The 15,084-nt window shown below is 45.5% G+C and overlaps 1 protein-coding gene and 1 long non-coding RNA gene across 3 annotated transcripts in view; one reads left to right on the forward strand and one right to left on the reverse strand.

Moving 5' to 3' along the window:
• Positions 1-306: 306 nt before the first annotated feature.
• The window catches only part of LOC101874140 (protein spinster homolog 2), a 122,391-nt gene continuing 107,613 nt past the window's right edge, over positions 307-15,084 (reverse strand). Inside the window, exons 12-14 of one of the 2 annotated variants that reach the window (XM_031053618.2) lie at positions 10,758-10,860; positions 5,820-5,866; positions 307-4,444 (exon numbers count right to left, since the gene is read on the reverse strand). In XM_031053618.2, coding sequence (XP_030909478.2) covers positions 4,435-4,444; positions 5,820-5,866; positions 10,758-10,860 — 160 coding nt within the window. In that variant the 3' untranslated portion in view covers positions 307-4,434. The remainder of the gene's footprint in view (positions 4,445-5,819; positions 5,867-10,757; positions 10,861-15,084) is intronic. The other variant, XM_034068709.1, reaches the window with a different exon arrangement.
• On the forward strand, positions 3,904-14,971 carry LOC115947323 (uncharacterized). The gene is made up of 3 exons (XR_004081264.2): positions 3,904-4,392; positions 7,773-7,935; positions 11,877-14,971. It is a non-coding gene; the product is annotated as an uncharacterized lncRNA (long non-coding RNA).

A 15,084-nucleotide genomic window follows, 5' to 3' on the forward strand; every position in this document is an offset into this window, starting at 1 on the left:
ATCAGTCAGAGCTAGCTCTGATGTGTGTTGCTGGTGGATTCTAGACAGGGATGGAGAAGGACACTGCTGTTGTGCCCACCAATGCTGCTTTCTCCCTGCACTGATCCCAGACTGGAGCCAGGCAGCTCCAAGGGAAAAGAGCTGCCATCCTCCTCCTGTGCTGCCTCTGACCTTGCCTGCTCCTGGGGTTATGGTTTAAAGAGCTCCAAGCAGGCTCACCGCCATCCACACGGGAGCCGTGTCCAGTCAGCAGCCACAGGAGAGCACAGCCAGAGCAGGAGTGCCACAAGAAAAGGAGACAGAAGGTATGTTTTAAATACTTTTATTTCTTAATTTACATAAAGGTATATATTTGGCTTATTTATCTTTTATTTTTTTTTATACTCTGAGATTCACAATCAGTTGCTCTTAAAAAATAAAATAGTCATTTGCTTCTGAAAGAAATCAGAAAACTATTTTATACTCCTCCCTTGTATAACAAGAAAATAAACTAATACTCCTGTACATCACGTAGTAAAAGTGATTTTAAGTGCTGGTTACCAAACAATAAAGCAAACAGAGAACACAATTAGGACAGAGGGTGCAGAGAGGAACTGTGTTGTCAGAATGCAGCCATTCATTTCCAGGGTGTAGTTGTCACCCTGAGGCTCTCTCCTGGCTGGTCTGTAAAAGGGGAAAGGCTCTGGGGCTCACCCAGGTTCTGCTCTGATGATGGCAGCAGGAGCCTCCCACTGCTGTTATTTGGGTTGGCAGCTTGATGGTTTTGGGGTCATTTTCTTGCCTCTCTGTGCAGTTCCCATTACCTCTGTTTCTCTTGCTGTGTACAAGCCACCTAATTGCTTCTGTAGTGGGTGCATGGTGCAGATGCAGTATGAGCTGTGGAGGGACTTAATGCTTGTTTAAAGGGATACCTTTATGGAGTGGAGTGGAATGAGAAAGGCCTCATGATGATCTGAGGGGCACCTGGACCCTCCCTGGTGCACTCTGGCCACCCTGCATGGTCCTGATAGATGCAGGAAGGCTGCTTCTGACATTGTCAGTCCCATAGAGCACAGGGAGACTGGAAGGAGCCTGTGCTTGTGGAGAGCCATGGGACACAGTCAGCCTTGGGCAGAGGTGTGGAGGAGGCACAGAGCAGGGTCAGGACCCAGCAGTGACAGGCAAACCCTGGACACTTTTCCCCTTGCTTGGGCTCCTGTGCTGAGGAGATGCCTGTGTGCTGGGAGGGGAGGGCACGAGCAGTGCCTCTCTTGGTAGTGTTCTTCCATATGTTTGCAAATGAATTCAGGGGCTCCTGTTTGTGTACTCTGATTTCCAGATACACAAAGTGATTCTGTGTGCCAGGGAGCAGTGGTTTTAAAGGTATTTATGTCCTTATTGGGACTATTTTGTGTTGAAGTTTAGAACCACAAACATAACCTTGATGACCTGAACGATGGCTTATTTAAGTGACAGGCTGGAATCCTGCCCCATTCAGTGTAATGGATACTAAAATATGTGGATTCTTTATTAAAAACTTACTCTCTTTTCCTATTAACAGCCTTTCTTTATAAACCCAGAAATGCTGATTTTAATGGGGGTTCTTATTTAGTGTGGATATAAGAAATAGAAATTCAGTCCAGACTTCTCACTCCAGAAGTATTTCCTGTGTCTCTAACAGAAACTGTTCTACTGCTCCAGAGGGTCAACAACCAAATGGCCCCAGCAGCTTCCAAGCCTGGTTACATCAGTACCTGCCTAAACATGGAGTCACAGGGGAAACCAGCACAGCATTGCTTGCTAAGTCCAGAGTTTGGCACCGCTATAATACAATACAGGTATAGTGTAGACCCCTGATCTAAGTGAACTGGTTTCCCTCTAACAGACCGAATACCTTTATAGAAGCACTAACTGAACAATCCTTCACAGCTAAACCAAGAAATGCAGCCTTGCAGCTCCTGGCCATTCAGATGTGGTCATCAAAGTGTAAAGGAGCAGCAGCATCCGCAGGAGGTGGAAAGGCCAAGTTTCCATTCTGTTAATCCTCTCTGAGCTGTCATAGCTGCTGCTGTGGCTTCCCTCAGCCTGGAACACATGGGATTCAGGGATCCCTTGGTGTGGGACTGCTCAGGTAGGACTCACTTCTCACTCCCTGGCTTGCTCCCTTCACTCTTCCCTTGGTAGAAACAAAGCCACAGCAATTTCCTTCATATGCACAGGAGCTGAAGGCAGCCTCCAGTCACAGCCTGTGCCTCTGATGAGGGCTGGGGCTTGTTTCCAACAAAGCAAGCTAGTGAAAGTACACAGCACTTCAGTTCCCTTTCCATTGTTGATGCCTGAGAATTAAGGTTAAAGGCAATTCCTAAGCTCTGAACTTTAGCAGGAATGCTCCATTTTGTTGACAGTAAAGGCTACAATGGAGAGAGCCCATCGGAAAAGCAATGTAGGAAATGGGGCTTATCGTCTTTGGTCTCTGAGATGAAATGACTGATTGTTGGGCTGCTTTTTGTTTCTTTTTAAACGGCTTAACAAAGAATTTCTTAATGGGAATAAGAACTTTGTGTGCCTTTAAAGCCAAGAGTTTGGCTCCCAGACTGCAGAGTGTTTCCCCTAGGAATGTAAATACTGGCATGAGGTGGGAAATGAAGCATTGTTGTGGATTGGCTTTGCTTTATTATTTCTAGCACCCGCTTGCTGTTCTCCAGAGGGTGCCCAGGCACTCGAGGAAAATGTCTGGCTCTGGTTGTTGAGCCAAATCCTAAAGCTCTTGTTCAGGTATTTGAGCTGACAGAGCATCCTTTGCAGAAGAGTCCATTGGAGTCTGAGGAGGAGGAAGGGCTCACGTTGTTACAGGAGTCACCCCCAGGACCCATCTGGGCAGCAGCTGGCTCTGTGGTGAGCATTAACCAGTTTGGTGATACCTGGAGTTACCAATCATCTCTACTACAGTGCTGTACTACAGGACCTAGCACATCCTGGAAGTGAGTGGGAGATAAACCCCAGATGTACTGACAGTACCTTCCTGTGTCTCTGAACAAGCTTCCAGCCTGAACTCATATCCACGAGTCTGGCATTTCCTTTGCTGATTTATCTACTACCTACTCGAGCTGTGTAGGGAGTACCTAACCTTTGGGAGACATCTAAACAGAACAAAGGGAGTGGGAAGTTTCCTGAATCAATGCCCTTTCTCTGGAAGCCTGACTCCTGCTCCAGGGCCTGTGCTCACCTGCCTTTCCCAGCATCAGCCTGACACAGCATAAATTTGGCTTGTAGAGGCCAAATGCAGGAAACAAGGCTGCAGTGAAATGGCACTTTGACATACAGATACACACTTCTGCATTTGAGGCTCACACACTTCATACACTGACCTTGTCTACTAAAGATCTCAACTGCATCTTTGTAAGGATAAAAGTGACCCTGCAGTAAGAGTAGCCTGGACTGTGCCTGGGGTTGGGCATGCATTCAGCCTAAGCACTGTTTGTGGTAGAGTATTAGCATGAACAATACATGTAGTATGATATGCATGTAAACGAAGCAGGATGTCACTGGCACAGCAGTATTGCACTACCAGGCCCTAGATAAAGCAATTCAGCCAGGTGGATTTTGGTACTTTAAGAACCTGTGAACGTCCTTGGGTGAGGCTGAATTTAGCATATTAAGCAAACTCTAGAGCCCCCCTGTGTGTTTCAGTCCAAAGTTCTGGGCCTTTCTGTAACAACCACCAGCACACCCAGTGCAGTGAAACTCTCTCCTCTATCCCCTTGCTTAGCCTTAGGTGCCAGGTAAGTCACCCACTGGAAATCTTCCTGTGATGCCCTTGCAGGGCCTTATCCCAGGGCACTGAGATGAGGAGAGTTGTGGACGTTATTCATGTCTGGTATGGTTGCACAGGCAGCACCAGATTTTCAATGCTTAAATAAAAACTGTTTATCTAAATATATATATATATATCTGTCATCTAATGTCTTCAGCAGAGATAAAGCATCTTATGACATTTAAATAAAAAATAATAATCTGAATTGAGCCTTCAGTGTTCAAGAATAGGTGATGTACAGAATAGGTCCCCAACTAGTGCAGTCTCTGGGTGCTGACACAACAGCAGCATTCAGTAGGACGTAAGTTGCCCTATAAACAATGTGGACTTTGTTGGCTACAACTAAAACCATATACACAATCTACAGTCACTCACTTGGATAACACATTTGGGGTCCAGTTGCTTTTGGTGCTCAGAGGAACCTGTGAACGTCCTTATGCTCAAGGAGTTCTTGTGTTCCAGGTTGCCCTGCTCACGTCCTGATGCCTGACCCTGCAGGCTGCAGTGGTGGGATTGATTTGGTGCTGGAGAACCCTTCCAGGGTGGTGTGGAGCTGAGGGATCCACTGGTTTCCAGTATGGAAGGGCTTTGCGCTCAAGGTTGGTGTGGTGGTGGGAGCAGGAGTCCACATGGCATTTCCTTCACTGGCAACTGTAAACAGGGAAGAGATGAAGGTGGTGAATGGGATAGAATCACAGTCACAGGAACGTATTGGTAATGGTGAGCATGTGCACCGCAGCTGTGTGGTACCCCCAGCAGTGAGCCCAGCTCTCAGTCTTGCTGCTAACAAGACAGAGCAGACGTGTGCTTTCTCCCACCCTTGCTTTAAAGAGCAACGTCAGCACATCTAGTGACTGGTGAGATCCCACTGGTACATGCTGTGGTGTATCTGCCCAGCAGCTTTCCTAGATGAAGTGGGAAGGATAACCAGCTCTCTGCAGGATTCCCTGGGATCTGTGCTCCATGTTACTCAGGAAATTGCCCCTGACCTTAAAAATCAGTCATTGCTGGGTTACAGCAGAACTCCCTGGAATGAGGGCCTGGTTCTCTCAACCTGTATAAAACTGGACCATAACAGAAGTACAGTGAAAAAGCTTGGTGTGCAGAGCCCCGAGTGTTCAGTGTTGTAGAAGGCAAGTCTCAGCAACACCAACTCGTGTTGTCTCCCAGGCTTTTTTGAGGCATTAAAACCCAACCAAACAACAAACACCTTTGTCTAAAAGCTGCTGGTAAATAACAATGTGTGAGTGCACATCCAGCCAGGGACTGCAAAGCCCAGGCACGCCTGTCAAATCCTTAGCCTGCAACAGAGCATACTCTCCTATGTGGAAGTAACACATCTGCTGTACTGGAGATTACATTAAGTCTTTCCCCCCAAAAGGCCGTTCTTAAGTGTGCTATTGAGTTCTGATTATATGATTAGTCTTTCAATGCATTTAATTTATGGGAAAAAAAGCTCCTCTTCAAAAACTTGCTTTAATTAATTTTGGCTACAGTAAAACACTGGGAAGTGTTTATCAGTGGTGTCAGCTCTGAGCTGCAGTGCTGTGACTGCTGGGGAGTGATAAGAATAGCATGGACCCAAGGGAGAAGAAAGGGCAGAGAGAATGGGACCCTCCCTCTGGCCCACTGCCCTGGAGCAGGGGTTGCAGTGGGGACAGGCCTTGCAGCAGTGTGCAAGTTCATGCAATGCCAGAAAACCTTTTTCTGCAGAAAATGTGGACTGTGATAAGAATGGTCATTTGATGGTGAGCTGATGTTGGACCCAGAGCAAGGCAGCAGCAGGTTTTAGATATGTGCTAGGTTCTGGCCCTGGACAACAACACTACAACTCAGTACAACAAAGGACACTTGACCCCTGGATTCCCTGTTCTTGATTCGCTTGCGTGTGAGTTGAGGGTAACAAAGGTGCAGATGTTGGCTGTCTAAAGTTAACTTCTTTCCAATTGGGAACAAGTGTGTTGTTGCAAGGGGTTTGGGAGAGGATGGGGTAGCTGGAAACCAGTTGCTGGTTTGGGTCACTCACCGTCTCACACTTTCACAGAGGCTGGTGGCATCACAAGTTGATTCACCCTGGTAAAGGGAAAACACAAAGGACGTGAGAGCTGCAATTAGCAAAGAAACAGGAGCCTAAAAACACACCAGCCTGTTAAATCCAGGTTGCTGTTGTGTAACTCTGTCTAAAGAGATAGGACATTAATAACTGTCCTGCACAAGGGTATAAAGCTGAGGCAATCCTGACAATTGCTGGAACATGCCAAGTACCATTGCTGACACTAATTGACAAGGGTTTGGGAAGGTCCCAAAGGCATTCAGCTGTAGCAATTGTTTCCCTAAGCCAGTAACAAGATTGCTCATCCAGTGGCTGCTGCCTGGTGTCCTCCAGCCTGACAGCACCAATGTAAACAGTCACCACTGGTAAAAATGACTCTAAGAAGGAGCTGGCTTCCAGTGTTTCAGCTCCCGAATCCCTGCGGCTGTGCCAGGCAGCTGCTCCCAAGTGATGGATGGAGTCCAGTGAGGACTGCAGTGGCACCAGGCAGAAGCTGGCCTGGGCAAGGTGTTGTCCTGCACCTCCATCGGAGGGGAACAGCTCCAAGGGATACCCAGGGAAAAGGCAGTGATTTACAGAGTTCAGCCCTTCGCTCTGCTCCTGTTCCCTGCAGCACATGCCCTGTGCAATCCTTCCTGCTGCAGCAGCTCACCCCTTCTGCCCCACACTGCTTGCACCATCCCAGACTGTGGTTACTGAGGGACAGGAGCCTTTGATAGTGTTAATCCCAGCAGGGCACTGTGTGGACTCAAAGAATGACAAGTCACCCTCACTCTAAGACCTTTGGGTCTTGTTTTCTCTCTGTGATGCTCCCTGACCTCAGTGGGAGCTCCTGGATTCTTACAGCGACACTGGAATCCCCCAGCTCACTGAAGAACCTGACATGTTTGAAGGCTTTTACCCAAATGTACTCTCAACTGTACTTGCTCAACTGGAGAATAGATCTGAGTCACAAAGAGTCTTCTCATTGCATTGGCTGTGCTAATTTAAGGTAACAAATACACTGGAACAGCAGTATTTTATACTTTAAAGGACTGCAGCAGGATTTTGCCATCACGGGTAAAAGCACAGCTTGTTTCTGAAGCAGTGAAAAGCTGGGCAGGTTTACAGGAAGATCACAGGAGCCTGAGGTCCTCCCAGGTAAGAACTTCTCAGTGAAACATCATTTTCATTTGGAAGATGCTGATTCCTTAAGGCTACACTTCCCACCTGACCAGGAGATGTTTTTGCTGAAGAAGTGCGATGCTGGATTCAGCCCCATGCTCCAGGATAAAATTAACCAGTGATTAGAGGGCACCTTCCAAGAAATCTCTGCATCAGGAATCAGCCCAGCTCAGCCTACAGCTCTTCACCCCAACCTCACAGAAAGGTTTGCCTCCAAGATGCACAGAAGCCTCTTTGCCTTTTCTGGCTATAAACTGAAATGTTTTTGATGCAGGAGCTGATCTAAGTTTCTTTGCACCATTCTTGGTAACCCTGCTGTACTGAACATTGTAACTGTGTTTTAATATCAGCACACATCAGGAAGATAAAACATATTTAACCCTGTGATGCTACAGTCAGCTTTAGAAATAAGAAATGAATTATGATATGTTACAAAGCTATCATAGAATACTAAAACTCCAGGTGTTTGACAGGCACATCCCTTAATATGTAGTTCACCCCACATTTTTACAAGATACAGAATATGTACAGGAAAAGTTAGTTTTTGACATTACTTTAACACAGAGAACCCACCTGCACTGGTGCCAGATGAACTGTAAATTCACACAACCTTCCTTCTATTACTTATAGTTCAGATTCCTATGGGATAAAATGTACCTCCCACAGCAGCACTTACTTATGCTGTCCCCGGGTTATGAAAGTTACTTATTTTTTGCATTTTAACACATTTCTCTCAATTCCTGCTTTATCTCTATGTTACAGATGGGAGCAGAGGCCTGGAGGGGCTAATCCTGAACTGCATTTAGAGGATTGCACAGGAAATTACACCCCACACGACTTGAGAACGTGCTGGGGAGAGAAGTGACTTTCAGGGATCACATAGGAAGCTACTGGCAGAAGAAGGAACTGAAATAGTCTCCCAGAGGTGGGATGCTGCAGTCTTCCTTCTCTCTGAAGCTCTGGGCTGTCGACAGCAGTCACTGGGTTATGCACAGCCCCATTTCAATGATGCAGGTCTACTCTGATTCTCTATGTTTTAAAGAAAAACCACTAATAACAAATTCTAGATTCTCTTTAAGCGCTACAATGTAGTATGTGGACTTAAACTAACAAAGCTCAAGAGCATCCAAGTCCCTGTTTAAGTCCCACTTGCCTTTCTAATAGCGATAATCCCACCCTGAATAGATTGCCGCTTCCGATTTGGTGATGCTGCTGACTGAACATTGGTTCCTAAATTGTTGTGCTTTCTCAAGATCTTGAGTATTTTCATTCCTTGAAGGGGCTGCGGTGGGAGCCATTCAGTTGTTTCCTGAGGGGGAGGAAACTTGCCCAAATTGCCTTTCAAGAACAGAAGCTGTACAACTTCTTTGGTTGTTTTTATGGGCTCCTCCAGCAGTTTAAAGATGTGGCTGACTCCTGCTAACCTCATCATTTCCTCTCCTGTCAAACCTAAATATTTCTCCTAGATCCTATCAAACCATTTCCATGTAGTGTGACAGCATCTATAATTCTGAAGTATTTATAAGACTGTGTTTAATATTAAACTACATGCTCTAGAGCTGTTAAATATTGATGCTATGTAAAATGGATCTGATTTCACAGCCTGTTAGAGAACTGCATAAGAAAAAGGAGACTAATTTAAAATAACAGATGCATGGCCAGGATCCCTCACAGGTCAGCTACCCTCTATTTCAGGAACTATGCAGAGATTACTCTCCAAATGTTCGGTCCCTTTTCAGTCCACACACATTTCATATCCTACAGCTTTCCAAAAGCGCTGTTTTCTTGCTGCCTAAATAAGTCAGGCTCTGGCTTCTGTAACAGAGAAGCATATTAGGAAATAATGTCCTAATTTTTACAGCTTGCTGTACTTAACATCACTTAACTTTTACAACCAACACTAAAATGCTTAGTTGGGGGCCTTCTAGCCTGTAAATAACTCGTTTTTGACTAGTAGGAGCTCATTCACAGACAAGAATATTGGGGCTGCAGGTACAGCTACATCGCTGGCCTTAGCTTGGGATTAAGGATCCTTCTCCTTCCTTCACGTCACTGGAGAGAATTGTGTGTTTCTGATGTACTGTCCATTAAAGTGCCTGTTTGAAGCAGTGCTTCAGGGAGGGATTCCGGCATAGCAGTCACCAACAGCACCCTTCAGCACATTCTTCCCTGTCTGGATTTTCTCAGACGCTGAAAGGTCTTGTGAACACACTGAAATCAGGAATCTTAGGTGAGGGACATGGACATGGACATCCTTGAAGGTAATGAGACGTCCTGGCCTTAAATCTGTGAAAACTAAATCTCCTTTTCAAGTACAGCTAGTCAAAGAGGGGGGTTTTCTGCATCAAAGCATTAGAGCCAATGCCATGCTTCACCTGTGTATCAGTGATGATTAGCAACCACCCTAGTGCAGCATTCCACAAATCCAGCTACTGAAACTCATCCAGAGCATTCAAATCTAGTGTTGCTGTCTGAACCCCAGAGGCTAAGGATTATCATTTGTAGCTCCACCCTGTATGACTTTCAGCTGTAACAGTGACTGTTATTGCCTGATAAATGAACAGAGGAAGTCACTTGCACATGAGGTTAACTCACAATATTGTCATCACTGTATTGCTGCAGGTAATGGACAAAATAGTTACGGAGTAGGAGAGCTGGGGTAGCCTTCGTATTGGGTTTCCTGATCTCCAAATGCACACAAGCATCATGTAAGTTAAAATCCTAAGGTAGAAGTCATGCTTCCACTGGGGTCATGCTGACACACGTAAGAGGCCAAGTGTAGTTGCAGTGGGAAGGAAGGAGAACACTAAGAGGATAATGAAGTGGGTTCAGGCACAGCGACGTCCTCTCTCAGCACAACAACCACCTCCTGATTTACCAGCTGTGATTCAGAAAGGGAGAAACATCAGGAAAGTGAGTGTTGCACTGGGCTCACTTCATCCACCACCTTGTTACTGCAGGGATCAATTGCCTTAAATAAATCCTTGCTGAAGCCAGTTGCCAAAACACATTAACATTTCAGTAAACACAGGAGGGAAACGGACACAATTTACAGATCTTCCCACTCATATTTTCCATCACTGCTGCATACTGTCAACACCCTCAAAACCAGAGTCAGCTACAAGAGGATATAAAGATTATTGTAGTTGGCCTGCCAGCAATACAAACAGGTAACACAGGACCAGGAAACACCATAAGATCACACCCAACACATTATTCCATCTCATTCATACTCTGTTCAGACTCTACTGTTTCGTCTCACCAGTATTTCACCATATAGGGATTTACAGCAGCATTTCACTGGGATTTGTCACATCTCCCTTGAGGACTTAGATTCAAACTCTGTTAAACACACCAAGTTTCATCTAATGCACAGTGCCAACAGGGCTGCACATGCGGTCACTGAGATTATGGAGAGATTTCTGCCCTTAAACCAAAGTCATGCATGGTTATTCTGCTTTCTCATATCATTTTGCTCACTGCAGAAGCCTCACTGCTATCTTACCTACTGCAGAGTTCTCTGTCAGCTTGGCTTTCTACCACACTTGTAACATGCTGGTCTCAACAACACACCACCTTTTTGCCAGACACTGTCAGAAGAGCAAACCCAGCAGGCTGGAGACTGGTTCAAACATGTCCCTTTTGTGCCCTTCAATTACACAGAGTTTTTAATCAAGCAGTGCACATGTCAGTCAATATGTTAGCCATTACTGTCCTCCAGTAACTAGGTACAATTGCCATTTTTACCTGCAGTTGGAGGGAGATGGCTTCAGTTCCCCACTCTACAACAGAGTTCTCCCAGGATGCTGAACAAGCTGCTACATGCCTCCATCTCCTCCCTAAAAAATAGCTGCAGAACATGAAACCTTAGTACAGCCTATTGCCTTCTGAGCACGGTGTAAGAACAGCCAAATCAAGGATTGCTTCCAGAAAGCATGTCCTTCTTTAGCTGAATTCAAGCTATTTTGATAGTTAAGTCAGTAACTTTGGGACAAGAGGCTCAAGATTAACAACGTGTTACTGCAGAAACCCGGTGCTTTGATTTAAAAGGCTCCTGGTGTGCTGCAGCTGAAAACAATGACTGAAAGTGAAGCTGCAGGTAAGGTGAGCAATGATAATACATCAACCTAGAAAGATCTCAGTGAGTGGTACAGGGACAGGACTGGCTCAGCTAAAAATAGTCTACACACTGATGCTTTGATAATCATAACACGTTCATCCAGCCTCCCAGGAGCAGGGTCTGTTTGATGGGGCTGAGGTCAGTTTGCTAAAGGAAAAGGATGCTAACAACATTTAACAGAGAATCAGGCACAGGAGTAGCTTGCGCTGGAGTGGGAAACCACTGGTTACTGTAGCTCTACTGCCTGCTTATGCTCACTCATTCTTACCTGGAGAGGAAGCCTGGGGCTTGTGCAAACCTGAGCCACTCCAGGGCTCAAACAGGACTGGTCTCCCTCTGGAGACAGAAATGGTGGAGGAGGCTGCAATGAGCAGCAGCTCTCATGGACATGACCCGATGGGAGCTTTGTGCTGGCACTGGCAGGTGCTCCACCAGCTGCACTAGAGACATGAATTGGCTTAAATCCCCTTTTCTTCCTGCACATCACCAGGTTTAGCCAACAGAGTATGGTTATAATGTAGAGCAAATAACGCAGTTTTCTCTCTCTCTACTCAGTACAGACTCTTAAAGCTGTGCAGACTATGTTAGCATTTTCCATCTGTTCATTTAACCTAGGTGCTGAGCATGTTTGCCTCCAGAGGAAGAAACATAGATCAGCTTCTAGATCTCCTCTTGAGCAGCTCTTGACAGAGAAGAAAACTGACATCAGGGAAAGAAATCAATAACCTTTCCTTCTATTTTTCCAGGCAGCTGCAAGAGGACAGATATGACCACGAGCAGACAACAGCACTCACTTGGGTGTCAAAGACACAGAAGGAAATGAACTGCAGAGATAGCTCCTGCCTCACAGCTCTGCAGAGGACACTCATGGACTCCTCAAGTTAGGGAAGACGTGGGTTTCAGAAGCTCTCAGAACCTTGTACCCAAGTCTGCTTCTGTATGGATCATTCTGACAGATACTGAAGGGCTCAGATTTAAGGTGGTGGGATATCAACACCGTGGAAGATGTTGGTAACATCATATTCTTACATCAGCTGAAACAATGGAGGAAAGAGGAAGCCTTGACTTTTCTTGGCATGACTGAATGGGAAAGGGGATAAAACATGACAAAAAAAGCAGGTATGATCTAATTAAATCTTTAAACAGAAAATCCTGTAGAACTTCCTGATGCCACTTGATTACAAACATCTTCCCCTCCACAAGAACTGCCTTATGGTACCCCTCTTTTCACCAGCCTCTAAGCTACCAGGTATGAGGAGCTGTCCTGTTTTGCTCCACTGCAACAGTCTGGGCAAGCCCTGTCTGGCATCTGGTAGTGGTCTGGCAGCAACTCAGTGAATGACCAAGCCAGGGCACTTAGGACACTCCTTACTGAAGAATTGGAAGTGTCTCTGCTTGGGGGCAAAATGACCCCCAACATTCAGGCCAAAGACCCAACCACAGTCACAGCTTTGCCTTGCAGATTCCTCCACGTGAAGAGGTCATCTACTCTTGATAAAAGTCAATACCTTGGTAAGATGCTTTGTGACTGTTCCAGGCTGCAGGAAATAGACTAGCAAGGCTGAATTGTGCATGATTTCTTCTATTTCCTTGTGTCAGGAAGGGTTTCTGGCTTGGAAAGCTGCCTTCTGTTCAGTGCTCCAGTCACCTGTGTGGAATCTGATCAGATTTCCTATCTGTGCCGGCGCTGCCTTAGCAAAGAAACTGTCTTGGCAAGAGTTTAAAATACCTCTTGGAGAGCCTGATAAAGTCCCTCCCTGCCAAGAACTATCCTTTGCAATGACAATGCAAATTGACATATTGAATCCACTGTAAGCATATGATTTAAGTGCCCCCTGTACCTTGTGGGCAGGTGCTTTCAGTCCTGGTTTTGGGGACAGCATCTGGCTTGCCGAAGCTTGCAGCAGAGTCAGGAGCCAAGACAGCAGTAGGACTCCAACAGTTCTTGATCTGGTGCTGCTTTTGGACAAGGACACTTTGCCTTCTTATAACTTCAGGCACATGGAGAAATTCCATTCTTGCTGCAGAACAGCACTTAAGTAGCTAGGAATAGTCTAGGAATATTGTTTTCCTTTCTTGGTGGCACAGAAGATTAACCTCAAAAGGTCAGTGCATGTGGGGAATTGATGGGCTGAGAGAACCATGAAGTTCTGCCTGCAGCCTCTTCCACAGCTTGCAGTTCCAAGAGCATTGCCAGCACCAGCTGGCTCAGTCCTCCTGCCTGTACTTAAGCGAAGCTCCTGCTGCCAACAATTAACTTTGAACAGCATATTTCAAATGCCATGAGCATTTTGAGTAAGGACCACAATTGAGCTCCAAATGGCTGTGAACAACCAAACTGACCTTTGGCATCTTCCTGCCTAACCTGCAGGAAATCTGCAAGTTGACTAAAGCGGCAGAACAAATCAGTGTTTTTTTCCTATATGAGACCATATTTTCCATCTGCATGAAACCAGCAGCTCCCAACTGAAGAACCAAACCAGCATTTAAAATTCATCCAGTCCCAAGCTGTTACATTCCAGTATTTGCTCTGTTTATGGAGATACAACCATGGTGAGTGAACAGGGAGAAAACAACCCAGGCTTTTTCCACCACTAATAGAACTACTTACATTTTCACCACCTCTTCCCTTTATGTTCTCAACTCTTTAATTCTGCATAACCATATAATTCCATCTGCAGACACATGGTCTTTATCATGCCACCCTCAGATATTCAAAACACAGCCCTTGCCTCCTTCCATCATGACAGATCCTCTGCATCCCAATCCTAGGCTTTTTGCTGTAAGTTCACATGCTTTCAAAGGCCAAGGATATCTTATCTGGGCTAAGAAAGCATTATGAGTTTCTATCACTGTGGGCAATGTTTAATTATTGTTCTTCTTTTGTAAAGTAAAAACTAAACAAAGCAATCACATTATTCCCTAAATAGCTAAATATCAGCAGTGAGTGAAGTGTTCCTTGAATATTCCTTTATGGGTGTTGCGAAATCCTCCAATCCAAACTCTGCTTTGATGCAGCACTGGGATGTAGCTCTATAGTGAGTGTCCAGCCTCTTTAAAATCCCCCTTGCAATACATCTTCAGATATTTCATAGAAGAAATGCTCTTTTTAGTGATGCCAACTCCCAGAATGGCACATTCTCTGGACCACTCTAGTGCGCCAGTGTAATACCTGTGATACTACTAATGGAGGGGACTCTCCTTTGGTGGCAATAATGTGGGGTCATCTGATGGGGCCTTCCTGTCTCTAACTGCTGCCACAGAAAAATCAGGAAGAGAGAGCTGACAGCTCTGGGAGTCCTTCCCCTGCCCCACAGAATAGAATCTGCAAAGCAAAAATAAGGTCAGACACTTTCAAATTGCTGCAATAGGAGAACAGGGAGATCATTTTATATCTAGTTCTAGAAAAGGCTAAAAATAAGCCTGATGGGAGGCAGAAGACAGCCTGAAAATGGATTATTCTCATTTTTTCTGTAATCTAATTTGCAGCAGGGCTTGGTTAAGACAGCAGACACGGTGTGTGGACGAGGGATGGTTCTTTCTGTGGCTTGCACTAGCTTGTCTGCAATGAGTCCTTTCTTTCTCGTGTTTGTACCCCCACTTTCCAGATGAACCCTTCATCCGCACTGCTCCTCGGCAAGTTTCCACACCTCAGCAAAGGTGTTCATACTTTTTTCCTTATTAAATGTTTAATCTTAATTTTAGGAGAAAAGAAAAACCTACAAGAGCTGTTTAAATAACCTGATTCTTGTGTGAACAAATGGGCGAACACTTCAGGCTTGCAGCTCTCTCTGGAGTGCTGAGTGGCACCTAGTTAAATAAAACCCTTCTGTTCTGTCCAGCTCCATCAGTTATTTCTCCTGTTCGTGCCTGCACCAGGGATACACACTGCAGTTGCATCCTGCTGCCTGATCTGCATTGCTGTATCCTTGGCAAAAATAGCCAGCGTATAGC

This window comes from Melopsittacus undulatus, chromosome 13 (genome assembly GCF_012275295.1).
Source record: "Melopsittacus undulatus isolate bMelUnd1 chromosome 13, bMelUnd1.mat.Z, whole genome shotgun sequence".
Classification (NCBI taxonomy): domain Eukaryota; kingdom Metazoa; phylum Chordata; class Aves; order Psittaciformes; family Psittaculidae; genus Melopsittacus; species Melopsittacus undulatus.